The sequence below is a fragment of the Buceros rhinoceros genome, unplaced genomic scaffold (assembly GCF_000710305.1).
Source record: "Buceros rhinoceros silvestris isolate BGI_N320 unplaced genomic scaffold, ASM71030v1 scaffold16066, whole genome shotgun sequence".
NCBI classification, from domain to species: Eukaryota; Metazoa; Chordata; class Aves; order Bucerotiformes; family Bucerotidae; genus Buceros; species Buceros rhinoceros.
This window is the reverse complement of record NW_010415980.1, coordinates 20,379-32,764: the sequence shown is the minus strand read 5'-3', so window position 1 is coordinate 32,764 and position 12,386 is coordinate 20,379. Positions and strand designations below refer to the sequence as shown.

General features: G+C 53.7%; 1 protein-coding gene across 1 annotated transcript in view; it reads left to right on the top strand.

Moving 5' to 3' along the window:
• Positions 1 to 71: 71 nt before the first annotated feature.
• The window catches only part of TCOF1 (Treacher Collins-Franceschetti syndrome 1), a gene marked incomplete at its 5' end in the record, with an annotated part of 18,335 nt that continues 6,020 nt past the window's right edge, over positions 72 to 12,386 (top strand). Inside the window, 9 exons of the mRNA XM_010137632.1 lie at positions 72 to 127; positions 2,438 to 2,580; positions 3,291 to 3,397; positions 3,677 to 4,025; positions 4,826 to 4,920; positions 5,379 to 5,606; positions 6,232 to 6,501; positions 10,418 to 10,592; positions 10,717 to 10,868. Coding sequence (XP_010135934.1) covers positions 72 to 127; positions 2,438 to 2,580; positions 3,291 to 3,397; positions 3,677 to 4,025; positions 4,826 to 4,920; positions 5,379 to 5,606; positions 6,232 to 6,501; positions 10,418 to 10,592; positions 10,717 to 10,868 — 1,575 coding nt within the window. The remainder of the gene's footprint in view (positions 128 to 2,437; positions 2,581 to 3,290; positions 3,398 to 3,676; positions 4,026 to 4,825; positions 4,921 to 5,378; positions 5,607 to 6,231; positions 6,502 to 10,417; positions 10,593 to 10,716; positions 10,869 to 12,386) is intronic.

Genomic DNA, 12,386 nt, shown 5'->3' with positions numbered 1-12,386 from the left:
GGAGGGGCTTCTGCGGTCTCTGCCCCTGGCTGGTGGTCGCCTCCTGACCCCTGTTCCCTCTGCTTTCACAGAAACTGCTCCCTTCCTTCGCAACCTCTCTGGAGGACATCTTCACCCACTGGGAAAAGTAAGTTGGAGGAGGACATGACCATCAGATAGATTCCGGGCTCTGTTAACATCCAGGCTGCATGGCACCTGTGGTCCTTGTTTGATCAACTTCCCGTTGTCGGGGTGTAACGATGAGAACTTCCTCCAGCCTCCGCTTTCAGACTGATGCGTTTTAGATGTTAAAGATAACTTTGATTTAAAATTTCCTGAGCTTTGACATAATTGTCACTCTGTTTTGAGCAGATGATGCTATTCTTACTGACCGGGGTTAATACTGGAGTATTGCGGGGCTCAGAGTCATGCTTTCCTGGCAAAAATCTTTTCCCCAGTTCACTTTCACTTTCTCTTTAAGGCCATGTGCCTTGCAGGGTGATGGACCTGAGGACAGAGAATTTGAGCAGGTGCTGAAGTGCCAAGGCTCTTACAGGGGCTTAATCCTTGGCACAGATCGTGTATCTCCTGATTCGGAGGGAGTCTCTTGGTTCAGCATGTCCTTTCAAGCCCTGACGCGTTCAGCCTGGTGACTTTCCAGGTAGCAATTCCGCTGAGCGCCTCACGTGAATCTCTGCAGCGTGGAGCCTTCCCAGCTGCGGGCTCCACGCGTGCCCGTGCGCCACTATCTTGGGTCCGGTGCTGGAGCTCGGCGCTGCGGAGAGGTTGTGGGGGGATCTGTGGAGCCAGGCTCCTGTGTTGAGGACCACTGGCGTGAAGGTGCTCCTCGGTGAGGCAATGCCAGCAGCCTCAGGAGGCGGCTGTTTGCTTCAAAGGTGTCTTCTGCCAGAGCGCCTTGTACCTCGGTGCTGCCCCAGTTCTTGCTCTTGTGTCTCCATGAGCAGGAGAAAAGCTGGGTCTAGGTGAGGGTGTAGCGGTGTAGAACTGGCTCGTAGCTCCTCTAACAGTTTATTGCTCCCTTGATGACCTCTCTCCATAGGAGTTCACCTGGGAGCAGCAAACCCTCCCAGACACACTATTGCCGTTAACCCTTTGGGAGCAGCAGGGCACTCACATCACGTTTAATTCCTTTTTCTCTATCATCATACTTCTGTGTTGGTCCCACCCCACCAGTACACCTTCCATTCCAGCTCCCCCTGGTTTGGAGTCCCAGTGAGGGATGTAGTGACCTGCAGTTTGCTCCTCCAGAAGGTGCCCTGCCTGGCTGGACTGCTCTCACAGGGCTGAGCTGTGATTCTTGCATCTTGTTGCTTCACAGGCCATTGGCCTGAAAATGTCTTTCCTCAGCTGCGCTGTGGCTCTGACCGAGGCTGCCCTCGGGGCTCTCCTTTCTGAACTCTTCCAAAGGGAACCGAACAGCTGAGATTTGTGGTTATTTAAGAGTGGCCTCCCTGCTGTTTGTGAGGGGGCTGAAGGTGGCCTGGGGACTCCCTTCAGCCCCAGGAGCAGCTGGAGCCCTCAGTTGCCCCGGGCTGCCATAGGGCCGGCACCTACAGGCCCCATTCTTCCCCGCTGCGCAGCTTCCCAGACACAAAAGCGAAGGGCTTTGCCTCTGATAACGGCGTGTCTCAGGGCTTAGAAGTGTTGCATGCGAATCTCACATGCGTGTGCCCAGCTGATGTTGTGCCTTTAATAAAGTAAATGTCTGAACTGTGTTTTCATTTGAAAACTAAAGATAACTTCAGCCATGTCGTCTGTTCTGGTCCAAGTAGGATTCAGGGCCCGGAGACATTTTTCTCCCACTTAATGTTTTAAAACAATTGCATGGCTTAAGTGTTTAATGCTCACCTGTGGCCTCTTCCTCCCCTTCGTTCAACACATCTGCTGTCGGTCCAGCCCTTCCTTTCTTAAATATTTCTTAAACCACCTGAATTTTCTGACCTTGTGGCTGGCGAGCCCAAGTTCAAATGGCTTTTGCAGCCTGTAGGTTCACTTCTCTTGGCCTTGTGGAATACCAAGACCTGTTTGGGGACCACTGCCCTAGCCCTGGGACTACCCTTGTTGGCTGTGTGCCTGTAGCTGCCTCCTGGAGACAGTTTGGTCTGTAGGATGCTTTTGCTCCGTGGTGAGCACCAGCCTGACCATACACGTTCTTACTTCCCTTGCTGAAGTGAGAAGGATCTTCCCAGGACACAAAAAACGTGTTCAGTACCTCTGAGTATTGCAGCAGGATGTTGCCCTCAGGATCTGCCTGAAGAGGGTTGAGTGAGACCTTTTCAGGTCAGAGAAGTATTTCTCCTACCCCCTTTGGAGCTGTAGAGGAATGACGCTGTGTGACCTTAGGCTGGAGCCTGACCTGAGTGTGGATGAATAATTGTATTCCAGTTTGTTCAAGATACATTTTTTCCCCATTTTGATGCAAATTCTGTTCCCTCAGAACTCCCTCGAATTCCAGGAGAAGAAAGGTGAGTGAGGAGGACGCAGCCATCCCAGAAAAGATCAGAGTTCCTGATCCCGTGAGCAGCTCCGAGAGCTCAGAGAAGGAAGAGGATGAGAAAGAGAAGACGAAAGTTGCCACTGGTAGGAGCCTTTCATCTCCCTGGTGTTGACAAGAGTGGACTGGAGGCTTGTGGAGGAGCAGCCCAACTTGTTTGGCTGGAGAAAATGTTTGTAAAGCAATGGCTGCTCCGTTGTGCTCTTAGAAAAACAGGACATAATTTAGCACCCCCTTCTCCTGTGGAGTTTTGGAGGGGCACAGATGACTGCTGAAGCTGGACGTGTTATGATTCCTTGGGGAGGGATGGGTGGTGTCGCTTGGACGAAGCTTGGGAACCTAACGCTGCTCGCTGTGGAGCACCACCTGGTCCCAGGTGCGTGTTGGGCCGGCAAAGGCAGGTCTGGTTCGTGGGTGAGGGAAGGACCTGTGAGCTGGGCTGGAAAGCTGGGGCTCTCTGTCTGAGGTGGGGAGAGATACCCGGTGCAGCTGGTGTGGGAGGTGTTGGCTTGTGTAGTCTGACAAGAACTCGGGTGTTGGACACGCTTTGGCTCCATCTTACCTGCTGTGGACCAGCCCTTGGAAACGTGAAGATCTCAGCGGTTTCCTTGGCTTGCTGGTGGGGAGAAGGATGGAGTGGAGGAACGCAGCACTTGCCTGTCGCAAGGACAGTGGCGGTTGGGGCAGATGTGAGATGGGACTCTGTCCTGCCCGTGGGGGCCTTTCTGCAGACCAAAGGCCATCTCAGTGAGAGAGGCCCCCACGCGACAGTGTCTTATGGCTCTCTCCTGTGCAGCAGCCGGCCTTTCCCTGGCCACCAACTCCACGGTGAATGCAGAAAGCAGCGACGATGATGACTCCTCGTCAGAAGAGGAGACACCAGCTGGGAAAGGGGCAGCTACGGTAAGGCGATTCCTCTCTTGGCTTTGAAGGCTGACAGTACTTGCAAGCCAAGACTGTCCCAGGCTCGTTGGCATGTGTAGAATTGTGGGCTGGGGTGGAATTCATGTTTAAATTACCCTCCTCTTCTGGCATAAGCCTTCTCTTGTGTATCTGCCCCCCAAGTGCTTCCCTAAAGAGCTCTATGGTTTGCCAGGCTGCCTGGTTGCAGTTTAAGGTACGTCGTGTCCAATTTAGCCCCTCATCTGTCTATAGGCTTCTAATTTCTTTTGTTTCCTGTAGGTGACACCAACCGTAGTGGGTGGCAAAGCTGCCAACTCCCTGCACTCTCCTAACAAAGCCACTGCCCCAGCAGGCAAAGGGGCAGCGCTCTCTGCTCAGAACAGAACTGTGCTCTCAAATAAGCAGCAGCCCAATGCGCCAGCGGCATCTGCAGCCCTGGCCAAGGCTGGGCAGAAACTGCCCAGTCCTAGGAAACCTGACCATGCCACAACAGCTACGGCCAAAGTAGGTCAAAGCAAAGCACCAGTAAAGACCAAAGCGCCGGAGAGCTCCAGCAGCAGCGGCTCCTCATCAGAGAGTGAGGAGGAAAATAAGACACCACCTACGAAGGCCCCAGCCCCCAAAGCAGGTGAGGAGCCTGCGGAGTGTGGTAAATGTGTGTGTGCTCCAGCTCTGCTGTGGATCCGGTCCGAGCCCTGCCTTCAACCCGCTCCTTTCAGCTCCCTCGCTGGAAAGCTCAGAGCGATGCTTTTTCCTTGGGGAGCCTGCAAGAATACTGCAAAGCAGCCAGCTCCAGAGCTCTGTGGGATGAATCCAGCATGCTCGCTCCCATTTCAGGCAGCAGATTCTGTGCCGTTATGTCTGTCTGGCAGCACCCAGCTCCTCAGGGTTGGAGATAAGTGTGGTATATGTGGAGGAGATGCAGTACTAATGCTGCAGATGCTTCCAGCTTTTTGGAGAGGCACTGCACCATCTTCTCTTTATTCCTAGTTGCAAAGTGATTAGTTTTGAGTTTCGAAGACTTTAGGGAAATCTTTTACTGCTTTGAAGTGTGCGTGTTGGAAGGGAATAGAAGGTAGAAGCTCTCAAGACAGCTCTTTTCCAGGGGAGATCCTGCCAGGCTGGGTGCCCTGGTGGGGAGCTCTGTTTGGCTGGGAAGCTCCCCACAGGGTCAAAGGGTGGCCAGGAAGGATTTCCCGTCTCTGCCTGCACTCGGGGCAGTGGTGTTTGTGGGCCAGCATTGGTCTGAAGAAGCTGTTCCCAGCAGGCCACTGGTGCTCTCAGCAGGGCCAGGCCCTCATCCCTGCAAATCCCCTTAGCTATCTCTCCGGCTTGTTTTGTTTTGCTGACTTCAAAAGCAGCATTGGCATTGCACTCTGGGAGCCCTGAGACGGCAGCAGCTGTGACAGCTCCTTGCTTGTGTTTCAGAGCCGAAGCAGGCAGCTGGGGCCACTGAGAGCAGCAGTGAGGAATCTAGTGATGAGACATCCTCTGAGGAGGAGCTTGCACCTCCAGCGGTCCAGGTAACCTCTGCAGCCCAGTGTCCTTGTCTCTAGGAAATCCCTGCCCTTCCCTTGAAGGAGAGAGGAAATGCTGCAGTGCTCTAATCTAACACCCCCTTCCCTGGGTGTGTGGGATCCCCAAACTACACAGGAACAAGCTGTGTGGCTGAGAGCCCCACTAATCCCTGGCAGCATCAACCATTCCATCCCAGTTCCTCTTAGTGTCTGAAGCTGACGGAGATCCTTGTATCTGTGGGAGGTGATTGGTGTAAAACTCCACAGATGTAGTCAGGCAGTCCGTGGAGACAGCGGCTTGCTTCAGATAATCCACAGCCTGTGAGGCTGAACAAGCTTCTCCTGCTCAAAGTTAATGAGGTGGCCTTCTTGAAAACAGATTCCATCCTGTTACAGCTCTCAACTGGTTTCTTCTCAGGTGTTAACCTGATTCTGCTGTTCCCTTTTGTTCCTCCTGTTCACAGTCAAAGCCAGGGGTGAAGATGGCGCAGGTTAACAGTGCGGCACTGGTCAAAAGCACGCCAGCCACTGCCGTGTCCCTTCAGAAGAACACAGGGAGGCGAACGGCCCTGCCACCCAGCCAGGCCAAACCCGCACCCACAATGGTGCCAGCAGCTGCAAAGCCCGGTGACACATCAGAGAGCAGCGACTCATCAGACAGCGAAGATGAGGAACCTCCATCAGTAACCCAAGTACGTCTGCCTGAGACTCCATCTCCTCGCCATCTCGTCAGAGATAGGAGCTGCAGGGAAAAGAGAACATGCATGTATATGCATGTGGTGTGCAGCCAAGTCGTATTGGGGGTGGAAGGAAAGAGGCATGGGGTGCTCAAAGGCACCTCAGTGGCTTTGCTCTGAGCGTTAATCAAGCCATTGTGCCTTTCTTAACAAAATAATCCATCAGTACTTTTAAATAAAAAACCCCAGCAATTATTTTCCCACCTGAAGAGACAAATTGTTGAAGTTGGATTTGCCCCTCAGCTATAAATTGCAATAAACGGTGCCTAATTTGTGAAGCTGTGGTGCAGCTTTGCCTCCCCACTGCGGAGAGCACGCAGTGTGGCAGAGTACCTCACTGGAGGGGACTGGTGGTACCAGCGGGCTGATGAAGACCGTCTGGTCTTGCTTTCTCACTTCGGGAGCCCGTGCCCACGAAGCGAGATGAAAGGATGCCTCGTGTCCCACCAGCTGCTAATCCTCCTCCAGCATTTGCCTTTCCCGGAGGGCTCTGGAATCTCTTCCCTTGATCACAGTCTGAGCAAGTGAGTTATGCTGCTGTGGGGTTTGCCTTGTTTCACACTGTTCTTGTCTTGTCCAGACAAAGCCACCTTCAAAATCCTCCCAGGCCACCCCAGCCCCGGTGAAACCTCCACCAGCAGCATCGCTCTCTGGCAAAGCAGCTCCAGCAAAAACACTTCCACTGTCCCAAGGGAAGGCAGCACCAAAGCCAGCTGTGCCAAAGCAGGCCAAAACCACACTGGGAAGCGCTGTCGCTCCCACAAAGCCTGCTGAAAGTACGAAGCCAGCAGAGAGCTCTGAATCCTCAGGCAGTGAAGAGGAGGATCCCCCTGTGGCGATCAGCCAGAAGGTGGGTGATACCATGTTCAGCTCCTTACCAAGGAGTGGGGTACACATGACAATTGTTTAGCCTTTAAATGCTGCTACTGATCTTGAAACACCAGTGCTGTCTAATCTGTTGTAGCTCAGTCCCTCAGAGGAGGAAAGTTTTCTTTCTACTTGGAAACAAGCGTAGCCTTACTCTTTTCCCCCAGCAATACCAGAGGAGAGGGGGTGTAACCTGTTTGATACCAACTGTGTCACTCATTCCTTGCCCCTCTGGAGTGGGCCTTGCGTGCAGAGTCACAGGTAGCTCGGTCTTGGCTCTCCTGTGAGGGCTTGAGAGAAAGACCATGAACTCAGGCTGGACTCAGACTTAGGTGGCTGAACTCCTTCCTGAGAGCATCCTGGAGACCTTCTGCATTGACTCCCAGCGGCAGAGCACTTCAGAAGGTGCCCTGTAAGCAGTGTTTTGGAAGTGGCAGCTGTTATTTGCAAGGGAGGAAGCCGGGGGCAGAGCCTCACGTGTCCTCTCAAGGAGGTTTTGTCAACGCGTCCTTTCACTGGTGACAGGCAGGAGCCGGAGAGGCTCTGCATTTTTGTCTTTATAGCCTTGGTCTGCTAAGGTGGGTGGAGGGGGACGCATCTCACAGTTGTCTCTGTGCTGCTCTCTTCCTGCGTAACTGTTTGTGAAGATTCAGCTCTGGGAGGAAGAGGAGCAGCTATTATGATAGCTGTGCCGTGGGGTCCCGCTGTGAAAGTATGAAGACTTGTCCATTCTAGCAGGGCTGTAGGTGAAGGACACGCTGGGGTTGGTTTGCTCCCCGAGTGCTCATTTGGAGCTGGCAGCAACAGGTAGCCGGCTATTAAAGCACTTCAGCATCTTCCCTCTTCAAACTGGTGATTACCCTCAACAGCCACAGTCTGCAAGGAAGAGCTTGTCATCGAGGGGCTCTATTTTTGCCAAACAGGCTGTTTCTTCCTGTGTTAGTAGCCTACAGGCAGAGACCACGAGTGAAGCCTTAAGATAAACCATTAGGCTTAGCTGTGTCCACAGTCCTGTCCTCCCAGTCAAATTCTTCATAGCTCATCCTCGCCATCTGCTACTTGGGCATATGCTAACCACTGACTTACTGTATCCTGCAACTTCCTCTGGCTTCTGTGCAAGTTCCAAACAGATACAGAGCGTTGGAAGCTGCCTCATCTTTCCCTGTGGGGGTGGATTAGCACAATTAAAATGAACATCATGCCTAAATTGAACTGCTTAATTGGTATGTTTACCCCTGAAGACTCAGGAATATATAGTCAAAGAAGTTGACAAGGTGTTTGCATATTTTGGGGGGGAAGGATGGTGATGGGGGACAGTCTGAATTGACTTTAAAGATGCTGCGAGCTGCTTTTCTTTTGGACCTGCTAATTCTGCACTCCTTCCTCTTTCCTGGACGATTTGAGCCAAGGCTGGTGCTTGAGCCCTCTGTGGGCAGGCTTCTCCTCCTGTTTACCAGGGCTGTGAGCTGCACGTGCAGCTGTGTGTTGGGGACCTGCATCTTCCCTGAGCATCCCAGGAAAAACTGTGCAGCCTGCGCTGGTAAAAGTTGTGCTGCAAGTTTTTATCTTGGCCAAATCTCCCAAGAGATGAGGGGTCTCCCTCCCTGAACCCTATCCCCACTCCCGTGCAGGTGACAGTCCCTTGGCAGTGGCGTGAGGCCGCTGAGAGTTCTGGTCCCAGTCCGCTGGCGGTGCCTCCGCAGGGTGTGATGGTTCGGCGCACGTGGCGGGGTGTTGTCTCCCTCTCCTGTCGTGCAGCGCTGCCTGATGCCAGGGGGCCCAGCGCAGCGGCAGGTGGGCTGTGCGGGAGCTAACTCACCACACTCGTACGGCGCTGCAGGCAGCTCCTAGTTTGGGGGCTGGAGAAGGAGCAGGAAAAATGATTTCCTCTTGAATTATCTTCCTCCTCTCAATTTCTTTAGTACCTGTGACTGTTGTGAGAAGCTCTGCCTGTGTTGCCCTGCTCCCTGGGTGTCACTCAGCCACGCTGCTGGCCTGATCCCACCTGGGGCCACGCCATAGGACATGGCAGCTGTCAGCCATCTGGCAGTGACTGAGATGAGGTAGATGGGGGGACCTTGGCCTCCTCCCAGGAAGATCTAAGGAATCCTGAGGCTATGTGAAGCTCAGGGTTGTTTCTCCGTGGATGCTATTATGTTCTTTCTGTGTCAAGATGCCTCTGCACGGCAGCTCCCTTGTTGCTTAAAATGAGGCAGCCCTTGTGCCATGCATCCAGGTATGGGGAGAAACCACTCCGGTTGCTTCGAAAGTCTTAAAAGTGAGCGAGTGGGGTCTGATCTTGGTAGACTCTTCCCTTGCACAACAATACTTGGGACGAGAGGGAGAAAAGACAGTGTGTTCCAGTAGAGCGTGTGAATTCTTGTGGCTGCTTCAAGTGTTCTCTCTCTTCAGCACTGCAAGTCTGGCCTCTCTCCTGGAGAGAGTGACTCACTGGTACCAAAACAAAACAGACAAGCGAGGTTTACAATCCCCCGCTCCCTGAGTGCTGGTAGAGGTTTCTGTTTCTCGAAGCAGAGTCAAAATGTGCTTGGCTTGTTCAGAGAGCTGTTCTGCCATGGGATAAACATGCAGATGCTGTTGTCTGTTTAGTGTTTGGCTTAGAGCTGATAAACACTGCCCCAGTGGCAGCCCTCGGTGAGGCCATGCCAGGAAGCATGGTAAGATCTGTCTTCCCGGGAGGCTGCTACGCTGGTGCTCCCAGCTGCTGGCCAGGAGCAGCCCCTGGGTGAGCCAGCGCTGCTGAAGTCCTGGTCCTCTGCCATGGACTGAGAGGCTATCACAGCGTGGGCAGCATGGCAGGGCTGGGAGAGGGGCTGGCAGGGACAGTGTAGCCGCACAGGAGGCTGTCTCACCTTCTTGTGGGGGGCCCAGAGATGGAGTGCTGCAGCAAGGTGCCGTCACGTGTGGGTTGGATGGGGTCTGCCCGCCCTGGCAGGCGTGATGTACTCTGGCAGAGCAGCCCGGAGATGAGCCATGAGTGGAGTAAACTGAGTGGGTGCAGAGCACTGCGAGCCTGGAGAATATCTGCAGGTGGTGAAGGTACCAGATCTCTTGACAAGCACTCGCTCTGCCACTGCCACTTCAGCAGTGGGCAGGAGGGCTGTCTGCAGCCCTCAGCCCAAGCCCGCAGAGGGGCTGGGAAGAGATCATCTCATGGGGCAGTTGGGTATCTGGTGCTGCCATAACTGTGGCTTCCCAGTGCTGACACACCAGTTGCTTGCAGCCTGTCCTGGGACAGCAGGGTGTTGGTGGGTGGTGTAGAAAGGCACAGCCCAAGTGAGTTGCAGGGGGTTTTTTGTTGTCTGGAGGTTTCCAAATTCTCCCTCTGCCTGCTCTCTGTGTTCCCAAGTGGCTGTGTCAGCTCTGTGTCTGTGCTGAGCTCTCCAGCAGCTTCAGAATGTTGCTGCTCTGATACTGTCTCTGACTCTTGCAAGTGATTTGGCAAAAGGCTTCCCACCTGCTACTGATTCCCCGGGCTGGGGGGTGCTCATGTTTAAATGAGAGGCTTCCCTGGAACGGGGGTCTTGGGGCTGTGGTGCTGCTTCTGCCCTGAGGCTTCTGTCCAGCCGCCCTCTCAGTCTTGGTAAGGAACTGCTGTTTTGAGCGCTGTTAGCTCTGCGTGCCCATGCAGTAAAACACGCTTGGGCTTCCTGGCACAAGCCTGTTGCTAAATGCAGTGGTGTATGTCTTCAGCAGCTCAGTCCAGGCAGCAAGTGAAGCCCCTTCCAACCTTGACATGCCAAGAATGGAGTGAGTGTTGGTAACAGCTGTGTTAGGATAAAACAAAACCCAGCTTAAGCTGAAACTGCACTTTAAAATTCCTAAACAGCACCTGTACTAACACCATGTTCCTGGGCCTGTGTTTCTTTTTTGTTAAGAGGTTGACAGAACAGCCTGGGCGTGTTCCCAGCCTGAGCCAGGCTGCTAAAGCTGGGCCGCCTGAAAAAGCAGCGGAAAGCACCTTGAAGAGCCAGGTCTCAGAAAGTGAGAGCAGTGACTCATCTGACAGTGAAGAGGAGTCCCCAGCGGCACAGACGCAGCCTTCCCAAGCTGGTGAGTCTCCTGGTAGTACCCGGGATCCCTCACCTGCATTCTCATGGGTTCCTGCACCTGGAACAGCAGCTCCTGCTCTGGATGACCGCAGAGAGCAGCTCTCTCATAGTGACAATCTCTTAAGCTTTGCCTGCAGTGAAAACCAATGCTGTGCCCCAGCCAACAAATGTGAAGACACCGGCTCTGGTACCAACGCCAGTCCCTCCACCTGTGGACAGCAGCGATGATTCCAGTGAGGAGTCAGATTCAGAGGAGGAAATAGTCCCACCTTCTCAGGTGAGGAGCCACTGACCTGCTCTGTGCAGATGCTGTTGGTCCTGCATGCTCAGGAGATCTTGGAGCTTGTGAAGTGGTAGTTGGGTGGGTGAGGAATGATGCAGAGAAGAGCCCTCCAGTTGGCTGGATCAGTTTTTCTTGGCAGCATCCCTGAGTCTCACTGATCCCAGATCTGGGTGCACATCTTGGCCGCAGCAAGCTCGCAGCATGTGGGAGCAGTGGAGGGTGTGAATGTTTTGGCAGGAACAGGAGTAGACACATGACGGAGCTCCCCTGGGGCCCTGTCCCCTTTGTCCTGCTCCAGGAAGTTAGGCTGAAAAAGCAGCCAAATCCTTGCAGCAGGGTTTTTCCATGGGCTGGGTAGCTCCAAGGCAATGTGCCCCTGGTTCCTCCAAAATGCCTGGGTGTGGGATGCAGTTGGAGCTCTCCGGACAGTCCTGGCAGGGTGGAAGGATCTGCGCTGAAGGGTGGTACTGTGGTACTGCTGCCTTTCATCTGGAGGAGCTAAACCTGCACCTAGGAGAAGGAAAGTGACCCCAAATCTGTGCTGAGGGCTCTGCTGAGTGTCCTGGAGCCCAACTCAGCTCTCTCTCAAGTCTCTTCCATGTCACATCTCTTTGTGTCTCCATGCCAGTCCCGCAGGGCCATGGCTGAGCTCGCTGGGGCCTGAGCTGCCTTAGTGTGAAGCTGCCTTGGGTGTCTCTGCACCTCTGCTGCAGTTTGAGCCCAAGAAAGAAACCACATGAAGAAGCATTGGCTGAGGAGTGTGTCTACTGTTTCATTCCTTTGTGGTGTGGCTTGGCTGGTGTTCTGAGCCCAGGACTTAGTGGCCAAATGTGCTTCTTGCTCCACGCATACACGTCCCCTGTCTGGCCGGCCCCTTGCTGTGAGAAGGGGATTATGTGCACGCAAGGAAACCCTTCCCCGTGTTGGCCTGATGCTGTGGCCGGTGGAGAGGCTGTCTCCTGCAGCTGGTGGGCAGCCCGCCAGCCTGAGCAGTCCTCGGTTAGAGCGTGTTTATAGTACCAAGGCTGTGTAAAATAATGTGGTTGCTCACGTCGGGTTGGCGGCTCTCTGCACGGCGGAGCGTTGCCTTCCTTTCTGAAGGCCAGATGTTGTGCGAGGGAAATGTCAGCCCACAAAGGCCCAGCTTGTCAGAGGTCTGGAGAGGGAGCGCTGCTCACGTAGTCTCCCTCAGAGCACAAACCAGGAGGCTGAGTGCTCCGTCGTCGCTCCCTCCTCTGCTGGCATTTGTGTCTTGGACCTGATGTCAGTGTGGGGCTCTTCTATTTTTAATCCCTCTTACATACAGCTTGATGGGAGGTTTCAAATGGGAGGCAACAATTGCTTCTTGTTAATTTGCTCTCTAATCTGTGTCATGCTTGTGGACCTGAAGGCAGATTTGCCACGTGGTCAGTGTCTTTATCTCTGTCCCCAGTTAAGTCTTGATGTGTGATTTTTTTTTTTTTTTTTTTTTTTTTTTTTTTTGTGGGTGTGGGGGGGTGGGGGGGTGCCCTA